The 25,212-nt window shown below is 44.6% G+C and overlaps 1 protein-coding gene across 1 annotated transcript in view; it reads right to left on the reverse strand.

The window, feature by feature from the left end:
- MEI1 (meiotic double-stranded break formation protein 1) overlaps nucleotides 1-25,212 on the reverse strand; it is a 3,731,473-nt gene that overhangs the window by 1,270,048 nt on the left and 2,436,213 nt on the right. The window contains exon 21 of the mRNA XM_086963480.1: nucleotides 13,195-13,360. Within this exon, the coding sequence (XP_086819606.1) occupies nucleotides 13,195-13,360 (166 nt within the window). The remainder of the gene's footprint in view (nucleotides 1-13,194; nucleotides 13,361-25,212) is intronic.

The following is a 25,212-nucleotide window of genomic DNA, read 5'->3' on the forward strand; positions in this document are numbered from 1 at the left end:
TTGCACTGACACATATTGTACAGGACTTAATTTCAGCAGGGGTGGTGGAGGAGGTCCCTTATAATGTTTGTAACAGCCCTATTCTACCGATTCTTAAGAGAGACTCAGACGGCAAGATCTATCGATTTATTATTGATTTGCGTGAGATCAACAAAATTGTCATTCCCCAATACCCGGTGGTGTCTGATATCACGACTTTGCTTACTCTGGTTCCACCGACGGCCACCACCTTTAGCGTTATTGACTTGAAGAATGCGTTCTTTTCCATCCCTGTGCACCCAGATAGCAGATATCTGTTTGGTTTTACGCTCAATAATAAATCGTATAGATTTTGTCGTGTTCCCCAAGGATATACCGAAAGCCCTAGCATCTATAGCCAGGCTTTGAAACGACAACTAGATTCCTTTAAATTGCAGTCTGGCGTTGCGCTCATCCAGTATGTGGATGACCTTTTGCTTGCCGCCGACTCCTATGCACAATGTGAACAGAGTACGCTTGCACTGCTTTCCTTTTTGGCACAAAACAATCACAAGGTTTCCAAGAAAAAGCTTCAATACTGTAGACCCCAGGTGACCTACCTCGGTCATCTGTTGTCTAAGGAGGGGCGGGCATTAACATCTGATCAAATTCAAGCAATTTTAGACACACCAGTCCCCCGCACGCAGAGAGATGTGCGTGCCTTCATAGGGTTAACATCCTTTTGTAGGCAATGGATCATGGGTTTTTCACATATCATAAAACCTTTGCTAGCATTACTGTCCAAAGCTACACCGATGCCTCTTGAGTGGACAGATGAATGTCAGAAAGCTTTCGAACAGTTGAGACAGGCCCTTTGTTCCGCACCCGTGTTAGGAACACCAGACTACACGAAATTTTTCACATTGTACGTGCACGAGAATGATGGGTGCGCGTTGTCAGTGTTAGTGCAGTTGCACGGGGATAAGCAGAGACCATGTGCATACTTCTCTGCCATTTTGGATCCTGTAGCACGAGGGTTGCCTGGGTGTTTTCGAGCGGTAGCGGCAACAGCAGTAGCCATACGACAGAGTGAGGGCATAGTGTTATCACACAAATTGTTGGTGTTAGTCCCTCACGCAGTAGATGCCCTGTTAAATCAAACAAAGACCCAATACCTCACGAGTGCACGACTTACAGGATACGAGCTGACACTCTTAGCGCCACACATAACATTGAAAAGATGCGCTACTTTGAACCCTGCCACCTTATTGCCCTATCCGGCCGAGGAGGGTCAGGAAGAAAAACATCACGACTGTGTTTTCCTGACTGAGGAACAGACAAAGGGTCGTGTTGATTTACAGGATGTGCCACTTCCTGATGTGGATGGGGAACTGTGGGTTGATGGATCGTGTTTAAGGCTGCCAGATGGTACGACTTCCGCAGCATATGCGATCACGACTCTTAAGACGGTGGTAGAAACAGCTAGAATACCACAAAAATCGGCTCAGGCAGCAGAGCTGATAGCTTTAACAAGAGCCTGTGAATTGAGTGCTGGCTTATGTGTGAACATCTACACGGACAGCCGGTATGCCTTTGGAGTGGCCCATGACTTCGGGCTTCTTTGGAGGGAACGCGGGTTTCTGACATCACACGGGGAGCACATTATGCACGGAGAGCTAGTGCGTGATCTCCTAAATGCGTTGCTTAGCCCTAAAAAAGTAGCGATAGTGAAGTGCAGTGCCCATAAGAAGATTACAGATAAAGTGGGTCAAGGAAATGCCTTTGCAGACAGCATAGCAAGGCAGACGGCTATGTCCCGAACTAGCTCCCCTATGTACGTGGTACAATCACAGGCTGAGAGATGGAGTGATGCTAGAGCAGAGATACGGGATATTCAAAAATCAGCCACAGAATCTGAACTTGCGGCTTGGGCAGCAGATGGGGTACTAGATGACGAGGGTTGTTGGAGAAGCAAAGACATGGAGAAGTGGAAATTGCCTGCGGCTTACTTACAGGCGATGGTCCAGATGACTCATGGACTGGCCCATGTCGGAGCTCTTGCAATCACTCGGCTTTTAACACGAGTTTGGGAACATCTCGAGATTGCGAATACTGCAAAGAGAGTAGTGCAGACCTGCCTGGTATGCTTGCAACACAATCCTGGAAAGGGGACCCATACTCCGAAAGGAGGGTTCGTTCCACCTTCTGCACCGTTTGAAGTGCTTCAAATGGATTACATCCAACTCGAGCGCTGCAATAACCTGAAGTACGTCCTAGTGGTGGTGTGCGCTTTTAGCAAATGGGTTGAGGCCTACCCCACGAAAGACAATACGGCTTTGACAACAGCTAAGATGTTGCTTAAGGAATTCTTTCCTCGCTTTGGAGTTTGCAAATTTTTGTGGAGCGATAATGGGCCCCATTTTGTTGGAAAGATTGTGGAATATGTACTGAAGGGGTTAGGGATTCAGCAAAAGTTCCACGCTGTATTCCACCCTCAGTCAGCAGGTTTGGTCGAGCGGTACAATGCCACGTTGAAGCTTAAGCTGGCCAAAATTGTGGCGTCTACATCGTTGAAGTGGCCAGATGCGTTGCCGCTAGCACTACTATCTCTTAGATCAGTACCCCACTCACGAACTGGCCTTACGCCCTATGAGGTGGTGTTTGGCCGCCCTATGAATATCTGGGGGGTGCCTAAGCCGCGATTAATACATGATGTGCCTTGTGTTATGATGACTGATTATTTGGCACGATTAACAAATGATTTGCTCTCTATTCATCAACAGGTTCGAGAAGACTCCCTGATAACTCTACTGGAGAGGGCCACGATCTTCGTCCTGGTGACCATGTAATGGTCCGCTCGTTTGAGAGAGCAAGCAGTCTGGAGCCCAGGTGGAAGGGCCCCGAGCAGGTCCTCCTGGCGACCCGCACCGCAGTACGAGTGACGAACAGGAAGCGGTGGGTGCATTGGACACACTGTCGCCGTGTCTCTCCGGATCTGGTGACTCCTGCTGTGTTGACTGATTATAAGGAGATCTTGGAGAAAGAAAAGAGCCCAGCTGTGACGTCGGCCGAAGTGGAGGGAGCCTTCCCGGACCAATCTGCTACCGGAAGAGAGCGCTACGATCTACGTCCACGATAAGAAGATTTTTGTTCCTTTTTAATGACTGGTTGGTTACCGCTCCAGGTTTGTGAAACGGAAACCGGGAATTCCAAGGGGGGGGGATCAGTTCTGCCAGAGAAGCGACACCCGTCTTGGCCCGGAGAAGAAAACAACGGCTACCTCGGAGTTCAGCACCGCATTTTTCTTTTTTTAGGTATACACGCACGTGTATCTGGGACAATTTGTGAACAATTTGTGCCACTTGAGACTTTGCACAAACTTTCTTGAACTATGGCACCAACGGCATCTCGTGACAAGAAAATATTGGGTGCCTTTCTCTTTGTCTTGACCATTGTGGTGATAGCTGTTATAGCCTGGGTAGTCGAACTTGTGGTACCTGTTCGTGAACATTTGCTGCCGACTACCCCGGCACCGTCTGAACATTTTCATTTTACATTGCCTTTCCATGAAGAGCGCCATCGCCGAACGTATCTAAATAACAGCTTCATTCAGATTCTTCACCACACGCATAATATGACCAATACCTCTAATTGTTGGGTGTGTGGAATGTTGCCTGGGCACCAGAAGAGAGGGGGCACCCCACTTATTCCACTCCCGTTTTCACACAATGGGTCATGCAACGCCTGGTACACCCTCCTTTTTACTCTGAGATGGCCAACTAAAGGGGGGGTGCTTTTCCGTTTGAATAAAGTATGTTCCCATGACAAGGATGGGTTTCCCCGGGCTGAGGGCACACGTTTCGAATGGGAAGAGTACAGGCCTGACAATGTATTTGCTCCACGTGTATATAGCAATCAGCGAAATGTGAATGTATCTAGTGCTCATGTCATAAATGTCATTGCTACAAAAGCCGATTTATGTATTAGAAACAAGGGCACGATTGCAGTGGGGAAAAGTGAATGTAACATTACTCTCACGTTTGATAGCCCGAATGGCATTTCATTTGTTGCATCTCGAAACACATACTTTATCTGTGGAACGAAGGGGTACCATCAGCTTCCAGTGGGGTAGTTGGGCACGTGCTACGTATCGTTTGTGCTACCTCCTGTATTCATTGCCCCTCCAATGTACCACAACGATTACACATTGTACCACGATTTTGTTTTGAACAGGGTTAAACGAACTGTTGCCCTAGAGGACATTGATCAAACGGACACTGCATTACAACAGTATGTGGATTTTAATCTGGGACTATTCTCCTTTGTGGGGGCTGCATTGAACAGCCGGAAAATCAGACGACTGACACGCGTTGTCGAAGCTGTTGCGAATGACACTGCCGTTGCCCTGGGGAATATTACCGAGGAACTACAGATTTCCAGAATTGTCACCCTCCAAAATCGTATGGTGTTGGACGTTGTTTTGGCTGATCGCGGGGGGGCATGTAGAATTATCGGAAGCAGCTGTTGCGTATACGTCCCGGACAATTCTCCATCTGTGTATGATGCTATTTCCAAGCTGCATAAAATAGCTGCTGAGATACATCCGGACAATGGGACTTGGACACTTTCAGGATGGTTCTGGTCCATGATTGCAACTTGGGGCTGGAAACTGTTGACAATTCTCTGTATACTTATGGGAGCAATGTTCTTTATATGCCTATGTATTCAATGTGGCCCCGCCTTATGTTCAATGTGTCTATCCGCTTGCTTACCATCGAGGCGAGCTCTTGCCCATGACAAAATAATGCTACACAAAGAGGTGACACAAATTATGTTAATAGACATCGAGGACGAACATCCTGACTATGTTCATTATGAGGTAGATTCAGCTAAACGCTAAAAGGGTCATCTGTCGTAATTGGCCCGTTCGCATTAGCGATTAGCTGAACCTACACGTTGTCCTCCTTAACTTGGCTATATATGATAAACGCCATTTTGAATGTTGCGGCGGCCATCTTAGATCATGAGCGGCCTCGTGGCCGACGTGCCCTTTAGTCCGTTGTCTGTTCCTCTGACCACTCTTGTCTGCCCAGCAACAGGCTATTTTTAGTACTGGTCAAGCCGCACATGCGCAGCTTTCACTGACCCGTAGATCTTCAGGAATGTGCACCAAACTGACCAGCGGAGTTGTGCCCCCCTCCAATGAGCTGGCAGTATTCCAAAACATGACCATATATGTCTCGAAAATGTGTCTTAACTTGTGCCGCCTATCTTTTATTGCCCCAAAACTGTATATAATATGAGGTTGCACCGATGCTCGGTGTGATACCTCTTGCATTACCGAAGGGTGCTGTTTGAGTGTACCACCACCCCATGGGGTCTTAATAAACTTGTTCTTTGCCTTTTACAGTTTCCGTGCCAACAGTTCTTGAGTGTGAGTGGGTTATCTCCGGAGCGTGTAGGCCTTGGGAACCCCGAAATACTTCAGTACCACCCTCTTGGAAACAGGCAAGACTGAAGGCACTCTTAAAGAAACCAAACTTAGACCCGGAGGATTGGGCAAACTATCGTCCCATCTCCCTGTTACCAGGTATAGGTAAACTGGCCGAAAAGCATGTTAATTGTCTATTAGCCACGTTTCTGGAAAACAATAATGCCCTTTATCCCACCCAGACGGGCTTTAGACGTAAGCAGGGCACGGAGACTGCCCTCATTGCCGTAGTTGAAGAAGCTAGGAAAATTGTGGACTCTGGAAGCTGCGCTGCTAATATTTTATTAGATCTCAGCGCAGCCTTCGACACGGTAAATCACTCTGATTCAGAGACTGAGTGATGTGGAGGTATCAGGTATGGCCCTCAATTGGCTTCAGTCCTTTCTCACTGACAGAACCTTTGCTGTCTTTGAAGATGAGGCAATTTCAAAGCATATTCCCCGGCAGTACGGTGTACCCCAGGGATCCTCATTAAGCCACACCATGTTTAACATCTACATGAGGCCGTTGGCTAAGGTGGTACTTCCCTGGGGGGGTCCAGTTGGTCACCTACACCGATGATACCCAGTTGGCAGTCTCCCTTTCCAGACATGGCGGCTCAGGCAATAACCTTTCTTCATGCTTAAGCAAATTACTCGAATGGATGGATGCGTCCTTTCTTAAACTTAATGGTTCCAAAACGGAAAGAATGATGCCAGGGCATATGCCCCCTAACAATCTAGATCTCTCGTGGCCTAGCTGCCTTGGCCTGCCCCCGGCCCCCAAGAAACAAATTAAGAGTCTGGGCATTTGTCTAGATCCCAATCTGAGCTTCCTGGTACAATCTCTCAAGGTTGCTGCAACCTGCTACGGTCTGATCAGACTGATAAGAAAGATCCTTAATCTCCTTCCTTTTTTAAGCCAGGTGCCTTTTGTTCCAGTCACTTATTTTATCGCGTCTCGATTACGCGAATGCAGTTTACCTGGGCGCTCCTCAGCGAACTATTAAAATCCTACAGATTGTGCAAAACTGTGCTGCTGTTAATAGATGTACCTAAGCGGAGTTCGGCCAAATCAGCACTACGGCAGTTGCACTTGCTTCCAGTGCAGCAAAGGATCTGGTTCAAGGCTATGTGCACTGTGCACTGTGCATAAGTCCATTTCTGACATCGGACCAGCCTTGATCCAACCCATGGTTTAACTTCATCATATCCCCCGGACCCTCAGATCGAACCATAAGAAATTTCTAGGATTAAAAGGTCACGTATGGGTGGCCGACGCTTTTCCCTACATGCTGCAAAATTCTGGAACCAGCTCCCCGACTCCATTCGAATGGAATCAAACCATCTCAGCTTCAAGAAACTGCTGAAAACCTTCCTGTATCCATGAATCTGGAGGAATGACTAGGGACTTAACGCGCTGGGATGCCTTCGGGTAGCCTTGCGCTATATAAATGTGTAATCATTCATTCATTCATTGCCCATCAGATCCCGGTAGAGAAAGCATGTAGGGAAATAGTGTCATGGAACATTGCTGGCTTGTCATTTAAATATTCAAACCCACTGTTTGGGGAATTTATTAGTACCTATTCTAATATATGCCTGCAAGAAACCTGGGCAATGGAACCAATCCATATTAATGGTTTTAAGACATTGCATACCCCAGCCGTAGCAGGGCTCATGGGCAGAGCGAAAAGGGGTCTAGGAACATATATCTCAAATGGGCTGGAACTAAAAAATATAGTATTTCAGGCTGAGGAATACTACTATCAAGTAATTTTACTTCATGTTGATAACACTCATTGTATACTGCTTGTGAACCTCTATAATAACATTCCGCTTCCTCTGGTGAAAGATGTTTTAACACAACTATGTAATAATTTGCAATTCGTACATGGAAAAAATTATAGAGACATGATGATGATTTTGGGAGGGGATTTTAACTGTCTGTTGTGCTCAAATGAAGGAGACAAAATTTGCGGTGTTGCATTAGAGGAGGGCATGTGCAACACGTATTTTTGTCACTCCTCGCTGGGCAATCTGTATAATAATTTGATTTTTAGCATGAATATGGGTTTTGCAAATGATTTAACTAACAAACCTATACCTATGCCTACCACCTTCAATAGGAGGGGAGCACACTCTACTTTAGATTACATCTTAATATCAAATAGCCATGCCCACAGAGTGAATATGTTTTATGTGGATGACAACTCTTTGAGTGACCATTTCCTGTTGTGCCTCTCAATCCTATGACCATCAAACAAATCTAGCAGGCATGTTCAATCAGATCAGATCCTCTCGGAAATCTTGCTTCATAAGACTAATGGTTATAGTCTACGATGGTCAAAAGTGGACCCTGTAGCCATCACCAGCAAAGTGATAGGCAAGTGCAGACCAGCTATTAACACCTGCCTGGATGAGTCCGCCTCCCCAGCTTGTATTATTTCCTCCTTTGTGTTAATTTCTGAGGCTGTTAGAGACTTGCTATCTGTCTCGCTGAAGAAAAAAAAGAATTGTCGGGGATGGTTTGATAAAAAGTGCTCCAAGGCTTACTCAAAATTGAAAAGGGAACTACATAAGATTACTAAAAATGCTGACAATATAAGGATTGTTAGAAGGGAATATTGAACCACCCTTAGAGAACGTAAAGCTACAGTTAGAAATGAGACCAGGGAATTGCTCCACAAAGCATCTCTGAGGGGGAATAGCTCAGCATTCTGGAAGGTGGTAAAAGCACCCTTCCTGAGTGCGGGGAGGGTCCATCGGTAGAGATTGCAATTTCTAAAAATGAATGGATTGAGCACTTCTCGAGGGTGTATAATACAGATGAAACCCCTGCCAGAAACCCTGCGGGTGCTCAGAAGGAAACTATTAGTAACCCTGAGGCCATGTATGCTGACCTTAGGTTCACACTGGAGGAGGTGAATCGTGCACTTTCTGCAAGCTCGAGGGGGAAGGCACTGAGTCCTAATGGTGTCCCCATAGACCTTTTTAAATCTAACGTTGATCTCTAGGGACTAATCATTACACAGGTCTTAACAGCTAGCTGTGTTGCCCCTTTCCCGGAAACATGGTTGGAATCAACTATTATTCCAATGTTTAAAAAGGGGGATCGTCAGGACCCAAAGTGTTACAGGCCCATTTCTCTACTAGATGCCCTGACAAAAGTGGCTGGTTGTATATTGTTAGAACGATTGAATGACTAGGCTGAGGACAATAACATTCTGTCTGACTTCCAATATGGTTTTACGGCAGGACAAGGTACAGTGGAGCAGAGCCTAAACCTATCTATCCTGAGTGGGAAATACATGTGAGTAAAAAAAGGCAGACTTTTTCTAGCCTTTGTTGATTTAACAGCTTCTTTCGACTCTGTAAGGCATGAGGAATTGTGGGAGATACTCGAACATCTAGGGGTAGATGCACAAATCATTCTCTTCCTCAAACGCCTATATAGCGGAGCTAGGGCGCGGGTACGTTTTGGGATTGGAGGAGATAGAACGGATCCATTTCCCATTAGAAAGTGGGTCAGGCAAGGTTGTGTCCTGACCCCTTTTCGTTTTAATCTTTATACTAATGGCCTCTGTGCTGCCTTAATCAAGGATAATTATGATTTCCCTCAAATAGCCTCACGTCCCTTACCTGCACTTCTCTATGCAGATGATGCCGTTTTAATGTCACGCACCCAAATAGTTTTGCAGAGGGTTTTAAATATTTTTACTAAGTTTATGGGCCAGTTAACTCTTAAGGTCAATACCGCAAAAACATACATTATGAGATGTGGATCTGGGAGCCAATAATGCAGGGACATGTTCCTGGAGGGTCAGAAAATAGAACATACCCCTAGCTTTGCATACCTGGGAATACTGTTTGACCGCTGTGATTGCTGGTCTCGCGCAATTGTGGCAAAAAAACTTATATTGGCAAGATCAACAATGGCACTTGCCAGTTTTGCAAAGAAATTGGGAAGGAGACCACCACGGGAGTTACTGCAGATCTACAAAGCGAAGTGTCTTTCTGCAGCCATGTACAGAGCGGCGGTATGGGGTTTTGTGGATACACAGTCACTCCAGACAGTGGAAAATATTTTCCTGAGATATATTTTAGCCGTCTCTAGCAGCACATCTGCATATGTCTGCCACGCAGAGCTGGGCCTCCCATTCATTTCAGATCTGAAACAAATGGAGCCTATCCTGCTGTGGCACAGAATATGGTCTAAACCAAAGACTAAGCTAAACCAGGATATTCTAACTGACGAAACTTGAAGGAGCGCTGCTGATCCCGTGGCTGAGATATATTAAAAATGTTATGTTTGATCTTGGTCAACCAGAGTTCTATCAGTCTCCGGGTACGATGCAATCAATCTCAAGAAAGGAACTAAAAAATAGTGACTGATTTTTTTAGACACTATAAGATTGGTTACAGAGAGTACAAAACCCTCTGTTCAGTATAACCAATTGATTTTAATTTCTTTTAATATTCAGTCGTATTTACTGTTTGTACCTGGTAGCTATGACAGACTACTACTAACTAGTTTTAGATGTAACATCTATCACAGGCTCGTGACTTTGCCGTGCATGAATGATTGGACACGAACCTTAGGCCCTTGTCGGTGTGATAGCTGTTCAGAGCAATCAACCATACATGTCTTTTTATTCTGCAGATTTTATAGTAGCTTGAAGAAAGTCTGGCTTGTACCGATTAGGAGGGCGTTGGGTCTGAGACAATGCCGTCCAGCCTTACTGCAGTTACTGGACAATATCCACAGGGCCTGGAGGATATTTATGTTTTAAAGAAAGTACTCAGTCACAGGAAAACAATTGTACTCTAATCATGGACTGTAATATGCTCTTTCTGTACAACGACTCTTAACTGTGTATTCATTTTTAGCATTATTTATGTTCATTCTTATTGATAACATGTACTTTTATGATTGTCTTACAAAGCAATCGAATAAAGTCAATTCTGATTCTGATAGTATCCCAAACATGGTTGAGTTCTAGAATTGGTTTAACACGCTGTACCAAATACAAAGCATGTAAACATGGGATAAATAGAACAAGCTATACAAAACCTTTTAAGCCAAATCCTTTTTAAATCACAAAAAGTCTCAATTGTAAAATAGAGTATGCTGTTTACGTATTTGAATGCCCATGCAACCTACAATATGTAAGAAGCATCAAATTGCCAGTACACAAACGGGTGCTCCAGCATTTGAGGGCTATCAAGAACATGGATGCCACATACCCGGTTGCCCAACACTTTAAGGAGTATCATAACAATAAATAAGACAATTTGAAACACTTTGTCATAGATACAATCCTTTCTCGGAAACGAGGGGGCAATTGGGAGGCCTTACTCAGAAGACTTGAAAATAGATGCGTTCTTGAACTTGACAGTAAGGTACCCCAGGGCTTGAACTCAAATGAGGATTTTTATACATACTTGTGACTTAGACCAATGGCTGTCAAATGATAATTTAAGAATTAACTTATATTTAAAAGCCGCTGCCTTCAGGACAAATATTTTTTAGCATTTCATTTTTTGAATTTTTTTTCACAAATTGCACTATAGTAAGTCACGTAGACATTGTTGTAATCTAGGGCCACATGGGCAGGACTAAGCTTAATTTACTGCTTGTATAATCCCTTTTTTAGCACATAGATAACTTCAGCTAAGCTGCAAAAATGGCCCTGTAACAAAAACGGTCCCCAGGGGCCCAAAACCAGATCCCACCCGTGCAACGCACCGGGGGATTGCCCGGTGCCCACAACGGCCAGTCCAGCTCTGGTTACATGGACTCCGCTGACATCACATCTGGAGGACAAAGTCGCTGCGGAGTCGCTTGGCGCTCTCTGCCGGAGTTCAGGCGTACTGTCGGGGAAAAGTTTCTGGATCTAGTGTGGCGCCTGGGAAAGATTCTATGCAAGTAATTTGTGGCTAAATGTCTCTATCAGTTTGATGTAGACCACAGATCTTATATCATTAGGTAGGCACTGTAATCCAGCGAGGAGGAAGTCAAAACCCCGTACCCTTAAAATACAGAGATATGAAGGTATGACCTACCCGTAAGTTGGAGGCACAATTCCCCAGTGTTGAACCGGAATGACTGAATCATGGCTCAATGGTTAGAGCTGCAGACCCTGATGCAAAGGTCTAGCCCGGGACCAGGGTTCAATTCCCCGCCTCGCCGGGTCTTGGGCTCAAAAAATTCCACGGACCTGATAATTCTCGCCTCGGTGCCTATTCCAATCATGGAGTCCCACTCTGCAACTCTGGGCAATAGCTTGCTTAATCTCCACAACGGCCCCAACAACGCTAAGGATGCCTGGCCTCCACCTTGGGGGTGCCCAGGAGTGGACACCTCACAGGGAAAGCCAGGATGGGTTCCACAGCGGTATTCGTACAAGCGCCTTGAGACCCTTGCGGGTGAGTAGTGCGCTATACAAGTATCAATTTACAATTTACAAAGACTCCCCTTAAGCTGGAGCCACTGTTTCCTCAAGCATTACTGCAGTCCCCCTCATTCGCCATCTTTCTGTATGATGTCATCAGGCCTAAATGATTTAGGACTTGCAGAGTTGGGACCGGTGTCTGAGGTATACACATCAGAATCATAACGATGAAATTCTGCAATCCATGAGGAAGAAAATCCCTCATAGAGGATAGACTCAGCAACTTTGAGTTCAGAAGTGGCACCAAAATCATATCAGAGGGCAAGCTATGGCATAAAGCTATACACTCAATGTTTGCAGTCCAATGCCGTGGAATGTATAGGCTTCCATGTAACGGTGTCTGTGCCAAAGCCGGAGGAGGTGTGGAGTCTGACGGTCTCCCCAAAGCACAGGGGCAAGCCCATTTTTTAAGAAATGACCCATATGATAACAGGATCATCGTGTAGTTGTCCAGCCAAGGGACCTCGACCTGAATAGTGGTGGCATATTGGAATGTCAGCTTTATTTTTTCCAAGAGTGGAACTGTCTCCTAAGATGAGGCAGAAACCAGACTCAGGTAACAGCTTCAAATTTCCAATGGACCGTGGTGTGGTCTGTTTCCTTAAGAATAAGATTAATTTTCCTCCCTATAGTGTTCCTGTCTTTTTTTGTGCAAGATGGATTGTGAGATCGTTTCCTGTCAGGACATTTACTTAAAGGGAAAGCAGAATACTTAAGAGTGGGCCTAAGAGTCTTGGACAAAATTAACTTGGCTTCCAGTTTCCTGATGGCCTTCAGGAGAATCAACAAACAGGTGTCGAAGGCCATGGAGTCATGGTCGTAGGCGAGACACCACTTACAGATGTCATGTTGGTTCAAAAATTACATTTTCTAGGAGCATCTTTGGTAGGGTTTAAATCATGTACTTTTAGAGAAGGCATTTGACTTTGTTTCTATTGAAAAGCTGAGAATTTTTGATGAAGCACTAAGAATAGCCTCAGCCCCATCTTTATTGTGGAGAAAAAGGACGTACAGTGTGTGCACCAGTCAGCACCTGGGCAGGCTGAGCCGCACATTGACACTTGTTGGTGCTAGAGAATTATTGCAGGGAAAGGGGTTTCTAGGTCCAGTTTGGCACCTGGAGTATGGTCATAAGCTAGGAATCTAGAAATTAAAAAAAATACATCTATTTCTAAAGCTTTGTTGTGTGCAATTTATATGTACTTAAAATACCCTTTACACTTTCATACTGAAAACATTTCTTATATTAATGTAGAAATTCTATCAGACAAGAATTGATCTCTACCAAGAATTTTTCTGACTGTAACCTCACCTTGCAACTCAGCAGAGCTGTTCTCTATCAGAAGACGCTGTAAAATCTGCAGGAACTTTGAACGCAGGAAGTCTGTGATTAGAAAATCTTTGGTCCTTATCAGGAACCTCTTTAAGACGAATAGCACCTTCTTAGCTATGTCCACCGCTATAGAGAAAACAAGATCCTACAAAAGAACAGAATTTTAAAACCATGCAGAGCTTGTTCTATTGACCTGTCGACACACACCTTGTTTCTAAGTAATTTGCCCACTCTATTCACCATATCCTTACAAAGGTTTGTTTCCATCAACCCATATATTACTCCCAATACGGATGATTCACAGTTATGCCAAGTACAAAGTTGTTCCTAAACCTCATGATCACTCTAAGGCATATGAACACAAATGTCTTTCTGATGCTTGCCCTCTGTGGTGTCTAACATTCTTCTGTGTCTTTAATCGCTTTAGCGCAGTGGATGACTTGTTGGCATCCATCGCATTACCGTAACAAGCATTAACAATGCAACGGTTTCGCCTTCAGAAAAGTTTGAGCTATTGGCATTGTAAATGACAAACTTTTTATTTATGTGTTGGTTTTGAAAACAGATAAATAAATGGCATTGTCATTTACAATGCCAATAGCTTACTCTGTCGCAAATGCAAGACGTATTGCATTTGCACACACACACCCACACAAGAGCCCCACACACACACACACAAGAGCCCCCCACACACACCACACAAGAGCCCCCCACACACACACGCAAGAGCCCCCCACACACACACGCAAGAGCCCCCCCACACACACACGCAAGAGCCCCCCACACACGCAAAGAGCCCCCCACACACACACACGCAAAGAGCCCCACACACACGCAAAGAGTCCTACACACACGCAAGAGCCCCCCACACACACACACGCAAAGAGCCCCACACACACACAAAGAGCCCCACACACATGCAAAGAGCCCCACACAGAGGTCAGGGGTGGCACAGAAGCAGAGTTTCACCAGGTGAGGCTCGCATGAACCCTCTAGCATGAAATAGAGGGAGAGTAAGGGAGAAGTGATGAAAGAGAGGAGGTAAACAATGAAGGGAGAGCTGCGTACGTGGGGCGGGGGCTCGATCTTGGCCAGAGGTGGAGGAGGTGTACCCCAGACTCGAGGGACTGCCCCTTCCAGCAATCTAGGAAGCTTTTTTCAGGAGAATTTGTTTGAAAAAGCAGGTGGAGCAAGTTGTTCCACCAAGGAATAGCTGTTTTTATTATTACTGCTGATAAGTTATCTGTGCCGCCTGCTCTTGTAAGTTTTAGCATTTATGCCCTATAACTTCCCTTTTCTTGCAGCATAAATTAATCAACCCTGATATGTAATTTGGTGCACCCTGCTGCATAATTCCCTGCCTACAAGTCACTGAAGTGGAGGCATCTTTATTTTACATATGTAAAATCAACTTCCAGCAAAGAAAATCCAAAGAGGTTTGAAAATCGTGAGAAGAGGTGCAATGCCATGCCAATAACAGATTATGTGGGACAGGTGTCAACTATTATCAAACGTCTAAACGGGGAGAAAGTGAAACAAAGAGATAGGAGCACTTTTTTTATGCTACTAATTACAGGGCACTGAGGAAGAGTAAGAAAGCCAAGAACGACCAAGTGAGCAACTAGGAGCAAATCCGTATGATGGATCTGTCACCAATGAAAACGGGGAATTAAGGGAGTGACTAGGATTTCTCCTTAAACAAGGATCGCTCCAGAAGGTATAAGCAGTATACGGTGCTAGAATGTCACCGTGCAAAAGCGCTATGTTCCGGTTATTTAATTTAAACGCTACAGAAATGCACCCGGACGTTATCTTCTGCCCCTGTCAGTGGAACTCCAAAGCATCCACTTTTTGGATTTGGGGAGCCGACTCCCTGAAGTGTAATATAGTACCAGCAAAATATTTCGTCTCCTTGTCAATGAGGGCTAATAAGCGATAGTTGTTTGATTCAGCCTTGTCTTCCTTTTTATGAATTGGGACAATCGTCAAGCCCTTCCAAGATTCTGGAATTTTGTTTAGTAATCTGATTTCCAAGAATAGTGGTTGCATGATTTCGGACCACTCTTTGTTTTTTGCTTTGTAGAGGGCGGGTGGTATGCCATTTGGGCCCGGGACGCCTTCTTTCCTGCCTTTAGCTGTCTTTTGATTAAATCTAACTGCTGGCACCTCGATGTCTCTGAATGGATGGTGTTTATGCCGGAGAGGGCTTGACCCCGTGTCTCTAGCATACACATTTTCCAATTTCCCTCTTTGCAATTGCATGTCCCCATTTGGGCTCCTAGGTTCTCTATATCATCATTGAAATGGCTGGAGAGATATTTTATCCAGATCTCTTCTGTGATGTGAGATCCTATTTCTTTGCGCTGCGGACGCATGAAGCCATTTACTGTTTCCCAAAATCGGGCGCTGTTGTTGCGTAGGTGATGTATAGAAGTTTGGCCCATACTTCGTTTTCACCCTCTCTCTTGGTATTCCATTTAAATTGCTTTAGTGCTGCTCTTTGATGTTTCAGCACTGCTCATAGGCTGATGTTTTGAGGAGCTTTTCTCAGTTTGCGTTTGTCAAGTTAGCTGAGCTTTTAAGGTTCCTTAATTGTAATCTCTGTTCTTTGTTTAGATTATATTTACTGCCCCCTGTACGAAGGTTAGCTTTGGAGGGAGAGTTAACTGCAAGCTTTTCTAGCAGTATTTCAGTAAAGTGAGCCCAGTACGTAATGTGCCCAGCCGCAGTCGATGCTTGGATGTCGAAGAGTTGGAGTGCAGTTTCGGCTTGAAGATTCGTGTTAGCAGAAGTGCATTTGATCCTCTTTTGGTTCGAAGAGTAGATCGGCCCCATTGTTGTATCTGGCATGAACCATTTTTTTATTATTGGGAGAAATGGGGAAAAGCAGAACCGTAGAGCATTCGGTATTATTCGTCCAGGGATTGACTCCCTTCCATGCCTTCTGGTGTCTCACATGGGCCCCATCCTCTTATTGTATACTTCAGTGATGCTCAAGCAGGCTAGGCTGCACACACCCTCCGCTGGGCTACCAAGCCTCCTTTCTGTCCAAGCAAAATGGAATCTAACATCAGGTAAAGATGACAGGGTCCACAGACTAAATACCTTCTTGCTTCTCAAATTCAAAGGCTTCCATGGTCTCAAAGGTAACCCTTGCATTCTCATTGCATCTGCTCCCTGTGCCAATTCCTGGCGATTTTGAGGTCTGGCTTGACAGCAGACATGTTGGTAACCATTTGCTACCAATTTTGTTAAATATACATAAAGTGATCTTTGGCGGAGAGGATTCTTTCTCTCTCACCTCATGTTATTCTCTGTTTAGCGTGTCATTTTACAGCAAATGAAGTGCTTTCATTTCAATGCATCAGGGACTGTTTTAAATTTAAAAAGTACACTGAATCATGAAACATTAAGGGCCAGATGTACACACACATTTTCCCATAGACACAGAATGGGTAAAACAGTTTGATGCATTTGGTCGTAAATTCTTTATCTCATAGATGCCTTATATACAGAAAATTATAATTTCCTTCTGGATGTATTCCCTCTAGGATTTTGGATATTTTGATCACACCATTCTTTCACCCTTTATTATATCCTGCATAGAGATTTGTTCCTCAGCCTTTCTTTTCAAATTTGTGGTTTAAACAATGCACTGTTTGGACAATGACTCTGAACTTTCCCAATTGTGGAGATTAGCCCTAAAGTACTGGGCACAAAATGGAGGCTGCTGATTGAAGATCTAGACACAAGACTCCAGATCTAACCATAGTAAATAGAATCAATACTCAAAAAGTATGCTTGAAAACTGAAGACAAAACTTCAGATGTGGCTGTCAATATTAAATGCAATACTCCAGATATGGCAACCAGAATTTAACTCAATATTATATACATACACTAAAGAACTATACACAAAAATCCAGCTGAAGACTCAAAAACAAGACACTTACTCCAGAACTAGGCATAATACTCCATACAGGCCCTCCAGAAAGGAACCAATACACAAAAGGTGACCCTAAGAAGTAAATACAATAAATCTGACAGGGCTCTCGAATTAGAGGCTAAACAGTCATGCAGCCTTTAGAACAGCACGTCCAAACGTGGACTCACTATTCATATTGGTTCTTTAACAATGATGTTTTCTGGGGTGGCCTAATCTTCCTGTTTCAGCAGGGATTGACCTTACTTCTGAACCCCAACCTCACTATTGCTCATCCCATGATGTTGCCAAACTCTTTAATCCTTTAATTTTTAAGTACAAAAATAATAACCATCTCATCTATCTAGATCTCAGAGCAAACTTTCACTTGCTAGTCAAACCTAGTTTGAACATTAGAAAAGCCATCCTGGCTGGAACATCCCAATTGTACATTGCGCTTCTCAAAACCATCCTTCACTGAGTGGCAATACTAGTGTACCGAGCAAAAATGACCTCATTACACCCATACTCTGCACTAGGCTAGCTATCGATCCTAGCCAGATTTCAATTCAATCTATGCTGTATCGTACATGAGGCCAGACAGGATCAAAGCCCACCTTAGCTAACCTGTTGACATTTTCCAGTAGATACAATGGACTGAGCAGTAGAGACACACTTCTTCTGGGAATTCCTTCCTTTCAGAATACTTTAGCCTGCAAAGGTTCTTCTCTTGGGCATCTATTTCAGCACAGAACACTCTAACATCCCACCCACAAAAGCTAGCCTCACTCACAACTTTCAAGAAGCATTTGAAGCAGCTCAAGACCAACCTATTCAGCACATTTCATATGTAGTTCTCTGATTGTATCGTCCTTATACAATACATCTGGAATTCCTATAATATCTTAACTAAATGTTTTGGCCTGGTCTTCCTCATAGTTGCACTCCCCAACCCTAATTTCCCCTCTAGAAAACTTTCTTTACTCCTCTATATACCCCTCATTCTTCTGCTTCATTACCCCTGAGTGTTGTCGTGAAAAGTCTCAAAGTAAGCACTCTTGTACCTCATATTTAATGGATACAACCCCCAATACATTACTCTCAGTGCACTATATATTTTTTTAAATAAATAAACATTTTGAAGTCATCTAAAACTAAAACACTGAAACATCCAAGTGAAAGTCTCACCTAATGGCAATCAGTCGGATCAAGTGTCAGTCCATCATTTATTTTGCCCATCGTATCTCTCCAGAAAGGGCTCAACCTTAATACAAATCAAACTTGATCCTACTCAAATAGAAACAGTCCAGCCCAAACTGCTATCACATCTGAACCATAATACAAACGACCCCAGCATGTTTAGGCCACATCAGAGAGGTGCAGCTTGAGTAATGTGGCACAGTGAGTATGAGACTCACATAAACATACCCACACACTTACCCCCCTCACCCCCACTCCCACTCAATTGTCAGTGCGACAGGAGGGACCTAATCTGATTTCTATAGGAACCTTGAATCCTTTTTCCTCACTTCTAGGTCTTCTCCCTCATGCATCTTGATACACGTCAACTGTCTTGGAAAACAACATCACCCCAACTTGTGCACAGGAACAGGACCGGAAGTTAAAAAATTGAACCCACAGGCCTCCATCACTCTGCTTTGCTTATACATACAATGCATATAGGACCAAATGTAGAAACTAGTTTGCGTTCGCAAATAGTGTGAATCACAAAATTCGTCCATTTGCAAATGCAAAATGGCCTTTCCTTATGTCTGAAAGGCTTTGTATTCGCAATGTAGGTAATCGCAATTTTTAGCAATTACCTAAATTGTGAATGCAAATATGGAACTGCAATTTGTGAATCCATAATGCACATGTAAGAAGCCTTTCCTAAATGTGAACTGTGCATTTAGGAAACGCTATTACAACTTGAAGTTAAAGGTAATCATATGCAAACTTTGAAAAATGCACAAAACTGCATTATTCAAAGTGTTTCTAGGGCAGGTGTATGCTTTACGTGTGCACGCTTTCTTTTTTGGGGCTGCTTCAGGGGAGCCTTAGGCCCCCGGGCACTCTTGGCATTGCATTAGATAATTTGCGATTACCAATTAGGTAATCACAAATTAGCTAATGGAAAACCATTCGCACCTATTGGCCTTTCGACCCGTAGGAACGAAAGGAATAATATTACCTAACAGCGATTCGCTATTTAGCGAATCGTTATTAGGTAATATTAAGGAATCGCAAAATCTTTGGCGATTCCTACATACATTGCACTTCTATAACCAAATCGCAAAATTATTTTTGATACATTAGGCCTAAATTACTGTAGCCACATACACAAACACTGCACAACCTACACTTGGATGGTATAAGGCGACTAAACATGGTACAAATCTGACTGCACATTGAAAAGATAATCTCAGCCAGCGCCAATTGACTTGTGTTTAGTGAGTGAGTGAAAAAACCTTTAATTTACATAATAGAAAGGAAAGACCGTTAAATGAGACCTTTTCTTTTATTTCTGTGCCACCTCAACGTGCGTTTTTTGCAATTTTTACCCCAAATGGGCTGGGTATGCTCAGACGTGAGTCCCAGGCTCTCCGCATCACTGGAGTCAAGCTATCCAGGCTGATAGCCAGAAACCGTTCCTTGGATGCTTGATTCCGGTCTAGGAAAGACATGGCTTGGTAGTCCGGGCTGGACTGTTCCCATGAGGCACAGGGTCAAGGCCGATTTGCATATAGCCATTGTCTGACCTAGGGTGGTGTGGAGTGCAAAAAACGATGGATTTAGGCCCATATCTTTGTACTGGGGTGAATGTAAGACATAGTTCTGCATTCTGTCCATCAACTGTGTTTTTTGCAATTTTCACCCCGAGTGGGCTGGGTATGCTCAGACGTGAGTCCCAGGCTCTCCACATCACTGGAGTCAAGCTATCCAAGCTGAAGAAGGCTGATAGCCAGAAACCGGTCCTTGGATGCTTGATTCCAGTCTAGGAAAGACAAGGCTTGGTAGTTCGGGCTGGACTGTTCCCATGAGGCACAGGGACAAGGCTGATTTGCATATAGCCATTGTCTGACCTAGGGTGGTGTGGAGTGCAAAAAAACGATGGATTTAGGCCCAGATCTTTGTACTGAGGTGAATGTAAGACATTGTTCTGCATTCTGTCCATCAACTGTGTTTTTTGCAATTTTCACCCCGAGTGGGCTGGGTATGCTCAAACGTGAGTCCCAGGCTCTCCACATCGCTGGAGTCAAGCTATCCAGGCTGAAGAAGGCTGATAGCCAGAAACCAGTCCTTGGATGCTTGATTGATGTGGGGCTCCTAGTTAGTCATCTTGGGGGGTTCCGTGGGTCTCCAGTACTTCTACTTCAACATTGACTTGACTCCAGTCGTAGTTCTTATACCACTTTCTTAGTATATGGTTTGGTCCTCCCTGGGGCCCACTGTGTATTTCGTGCTATTTACTGTGATTTCTTGCAAATTATTGTGTGCATTTTGCATATCTCTAGGTAGGAGATAGTTGTATGTGTTAGAGAGTATTATAGAATGAATATAGGTGTTTATAAATACCTTATGTGGTTATTTTTCACTTAATCTATACTATAAGACTGCATTCTCAAGCTGCTTTACACACCCTCTGGACTAAGCCTGAAGGCTGCTTTCCACAGCTACCACATAGAGAGCTTTCTAAGGTTGTCTAAGACCTCCTAAATCACCATAAGGGTTGTCTGGACTGGTGCAAGGTGTCCATTTACATAAGTGTACACCATATATTAGGCCAACTTCTCACAGTGCTCCAGCACCGTGTCTGTCTTATTTCCAAAGAGACGGGTGCCATCGAAGGGGCATGTCCATGAGGGAAGCCAGGACATCCCCAGAAAAGCCAGATGTTCTGAGTGTCATGGTCGATAAAATCGCTCTGCCTAGTGAGTCAGTCGTGTCCAAGCCACAGCTTATAGTGAACTTCGTTGCGTCTCTACCGTTTGTAACCAGCTGGGAGAGAATGGGTTGGGCCTCCTACAGGACCTGTGGCAGCACTTGCGCAACCATTTTCCACAGTGTGTGGGAATAGTGGCCCATTCAGCATGCATTTGTTACTGACCACAAAGTAAGGCAGGCAGAAGAAAACATTTTCTTAACCAAGCTAGCCAACCTTTTGGATTACCTGTTCCTGTCACTCCGGTTCCTGGAAAAAGGAAGGTGCGGATTGGCCCAGACGCAGGTTCTGAGGAACCAGGCCTCAAACGGCGATGTTTCTTTGTCACGTCAGCCGACGGATAAGGAGAAGTTGAATCGTGCTTCGACTTATTGTATTTTTTTTGCCTCTTACCCGAGTGCCCCGACAATTTGTAGTGGGATGAAGAGGACTTAGGGCTTCTGGAACAGTCTTGAGACCTTCCTCTTGAGTGGGACCATGACTTCCGCTGAGTCTCATGCTGGGCCGTGAGCAGCTTCAGGAACCGCTCCTTCAAAGCCTTTGGTGCCATGGCCCAGCAGCCGGAGCACAAATTGGAGTTGTGCGGTTCCATCACCAACTTGGCATGGTGACAGGTGCCATAGAGTATAAAAGAAAACAAGTTACTTACCTGTAACTTCAGTTATACAGTATTGGTATCTTTCATAGATTCACATGCCTGAATCATTCCCCGTCATAGAGGCGGGAGTCCCACGGTAAATAAAAAAGCAGTGCCAAAAGCACTTTGTACTAGTAGGCCCTAGAAAAGGCCTGAGGCCTAGATTATAGTAGCCTATCTACCTCATTATACTAAGAAGACCAAAGTCTTTGCTCCAACCAATCAGCTTACAGCACCCTGTAGAACCTTCCCTGCAGAGCCAGCTCCCCTCAGATTTTCGTAGCACAAGTGGGAGCAAGTATCCCGAACTTAGAGAACTGACTCTCCGGGGAGGAGGGTGGGTGCATGTGAATCTATGAAAGATACCAATACTGGATAACTGAAGTTACAGGTAAGTAACTTGTTTTCTTATCCAGTATTGGGGTATCTTTCATAGATTCACATGCCTGAATCGGTTGCGGATGGTGGGAGACTTATTGTAGTGCACCCCCATGAATGTATAGTTAACAACCAACAATCGCCTAGAGATTGATCTATTAATAAATCATGTTCAGATTCAACATAGAAATCGTGCAATTTCCTTCTGGAAAGGAACTTTAAGCACCATAGAAACACACAATATGTTAACATATGTCTGCATATTATAAGCAATATACTGAATTGTATGTACATTATATAGAATAAGCCAACATTAGTACCTGAATATACTCCTTGTGGAAACAGGTGACGTAAAACAGCTTGGCCCACTGCCGCATCATCCTGATTTGCTGACTGCAGGCAGTAGTGTCTTGTAAACGTGTGGACATTCTTCCATGTCGCAGCACGGCAAATGTTCTCAAGCGTCACTCCTGCAAACAAAGCTGCAGACGCTGCCACAGCTCTTGTGGAATGAGATCGAACAGACCTTGTCAATGGTCGATTAGCCTTGATGTGACAGAACTGAATAGCGGATGCTATCCATCTTGAAATTGTGGCTTTAGTGACCGCTTTTCCCAATGTAGTCTGGCCATAAGCTACAAACAGTTGATCTGACTTTCTTAAAGTCTTGGTTCTCTGGAGATAGAACTTTAAGCATTGTTTGATGTCTAAAGAATGCAATGTTCTTTCAGCCGGGGTTGAAGGATTTGGAAAGAAAACTTTCAGCTTGACTGGCTCATTTAGATGAAACTGGGAAGGCACCTTTGGTATGAATGTTGGATTCGTCCACAAAGTGACATAGTCCTGGGAGAAATGCAAAAAGGGCTCCTTTATAGTGAAGGCTTAAATTTCTCCCACTCTTCTGGCGGAAGTTAGCGCTAATAACAAAGCAACCTTCCAAGTCAAGAACTTTAGGTCAGCTCTATGGATGGGCTCGAACGGGTGCTTCATCAGCTGTGAGAGAACAGTGTTGAGCTCCCATTCCGGTGGTGAGGGCTTTACTGGAGGATAAGCCCGGAAAAGACCCCTCATAAATTGTTTGATTAGCGATGAATAACAGAGCGATTGAGTGTTAGCTATCTTTCTGTATCTGGATAAAGCCGCTAAGTGGACCTTTATTGAAGAAAAAGAAAGACCAGATTGTGCCAAATGTAATAAATAGGGCAGTATTTTCTCTGCTGGCGCCTCTATAGGGTGTAAAGCGCTAGAGATGCACCAAGCGCAGAAGCGCTTCTATTTGAGACAATACGTGTTTAATGTACTCTGGGCTCTTGCTTTCTTTAGAATGTCTCGGCAGTCTTGAGGAATTTGGAGATGTTTGAAATCTAAGAAGTTAGGAGCCATGCGTGTAATTTCAGCGATGGAGGGTCTGGGCGAAGTACCTGACCCTCGTTGCGTGACAGTAGCGTTGGGGTTACCAACAGTCTGATCGGTGGCTCCTGTGAAAGTAGCATGAGCTCCTGAAACCAATACTGGCGAGGCCACTTGGGAGCAATTAGGAGAAGACGGCAACTCTCCAACTTCATCTTGCGTACCACTCGTGGAATCAAAGGGATCGGAGGAAAAGCGTATGCATAGGTCCCTGACCATCGCATGGACAGGGCATTCCCCCTTGATCCCTGTTGAGGGTACCTGCAGGCGTAGTACTGGCATTTCTTGTTCTGTTGGGTTGCAAATAAATCCAACTTCGGCTTGCCCCATCTCTGAAACACCTTGTTCAACTGGTTGTTGTGCAGTTCCCACTTGTGGCAATCTGACAAGGACCTGCTCAGTTTGTCTGCTAAGGTGTTGTAGAGACCTCTGACGTGTTCCGCCTTGAGAGTTATGTTGTGAATTGTTAACCATTTCCATAACTCTTGGGCTTCCCTGGATAACGTTGCTGATCTCGTTCTCCCCTGCTTGTTTATATAAAACATGCTTGTAGTGTTGTCCGTTCTGACCAGGACTGAGGATCCTGCTATCCTGGGGAGGAACGCTTGAAGAGAACGATAAATGGCTTTCATCTTTAGACTGTTGAAGTGGCATTTTTTGTGCTGTTGAGACCATTTTCCTTGCACCTGTAAGTCCTGGAGATTACCTCCCCAGCCCTCCATGGACGCATCTGTCGTCAGAATGAAATCCGGAGGAGTCTGCAAGAATGAGAGCCCCTGTTCCAGATTGCTGAGCTGAGACCACCATTGAAGAGCATGCACCATCCTGTTGGTGACTGTGATGATGTCCTCGAAAGAGCCTGTCGGTTGATGCCATTGACGATGTAGCTCTTCCTGTAAAGGCCGCATCTTTAGACGCGCCAATGGAATGAGGTTTATGGCCGAAGAGCACATCCCCAGAAGTTATGCAAATAGGCGAACTGAAAGTGACCTTTTTCTTGACAGTTTTATGGCCAAAGCCTGTAGTCGGAGTTGTCTCTCGAGAGACAAGAATGCCTTGCATTCTACTGTCCAGACAAGCTCCTAGGAACAGCAGGTTTTGTTTCGGAACCAATTGAGATTTGCTCTTGTTGATTGTGAGGCCTAGCGATTGAAAGAGATTGCGGCATATAGTAATGTTGGACTTTACTTTGTCCTTTGACAGACTCTTGACTAACTAGTCGTCCAAATACGGGAAGACCTGTACCTCTGCTGCCCGAAGAGCTGCTGCCACAGGAGCCAGGCACTTTGTAAAAATCCTTGGGGCCGACTTGAGACCAAATGGGAGAACTTTGAACTGATAATGGGCGCCAGCAACAGTGAAACGGAGGTACTTTCGATGCTTTGGGTGGATTGGGATGTGGAAGTATGCATCTTCCATGTCCAAGGAAGCCATGTAATCTCCCTCGTTGAGGCAGTTGAGAATGTCCGAGAGGGTGACCATTTGGAATCCCTGTTACTTGAGATATCTGTTCAGACTGCGTAGGTCTAGGATCGGTCGCCATTCCCCTGATTTCTTTTTTATGAGGAAAAAACTGGCATAGAAACCTGCCCCTCTCTGATGGTTTGGAACCTTCTCTACTGCGTTTTTGAGAAGCATTGCTTGAACTTCCTTGATCAATAAGTGAAGACGAGGGGAGGGGGACCCCTGGGCAGATTTGTTGGAGGTT

This window comes from Lissotriton vulgaris, chromosome 1_1 (genome assembly GCF_964263255.1).
Source record: "Lissotriton vulgaris chromosome 1_1, aLisVul1.2, whole genome shotgun sequence".
NCBI classification, from domain to species: domain Eukaryota; kingdom Metazoa; phylum Chordata; class Amphibia; order Caudata; family Salamandridae; genus Lissotriton; species Lissotriton vulgaris.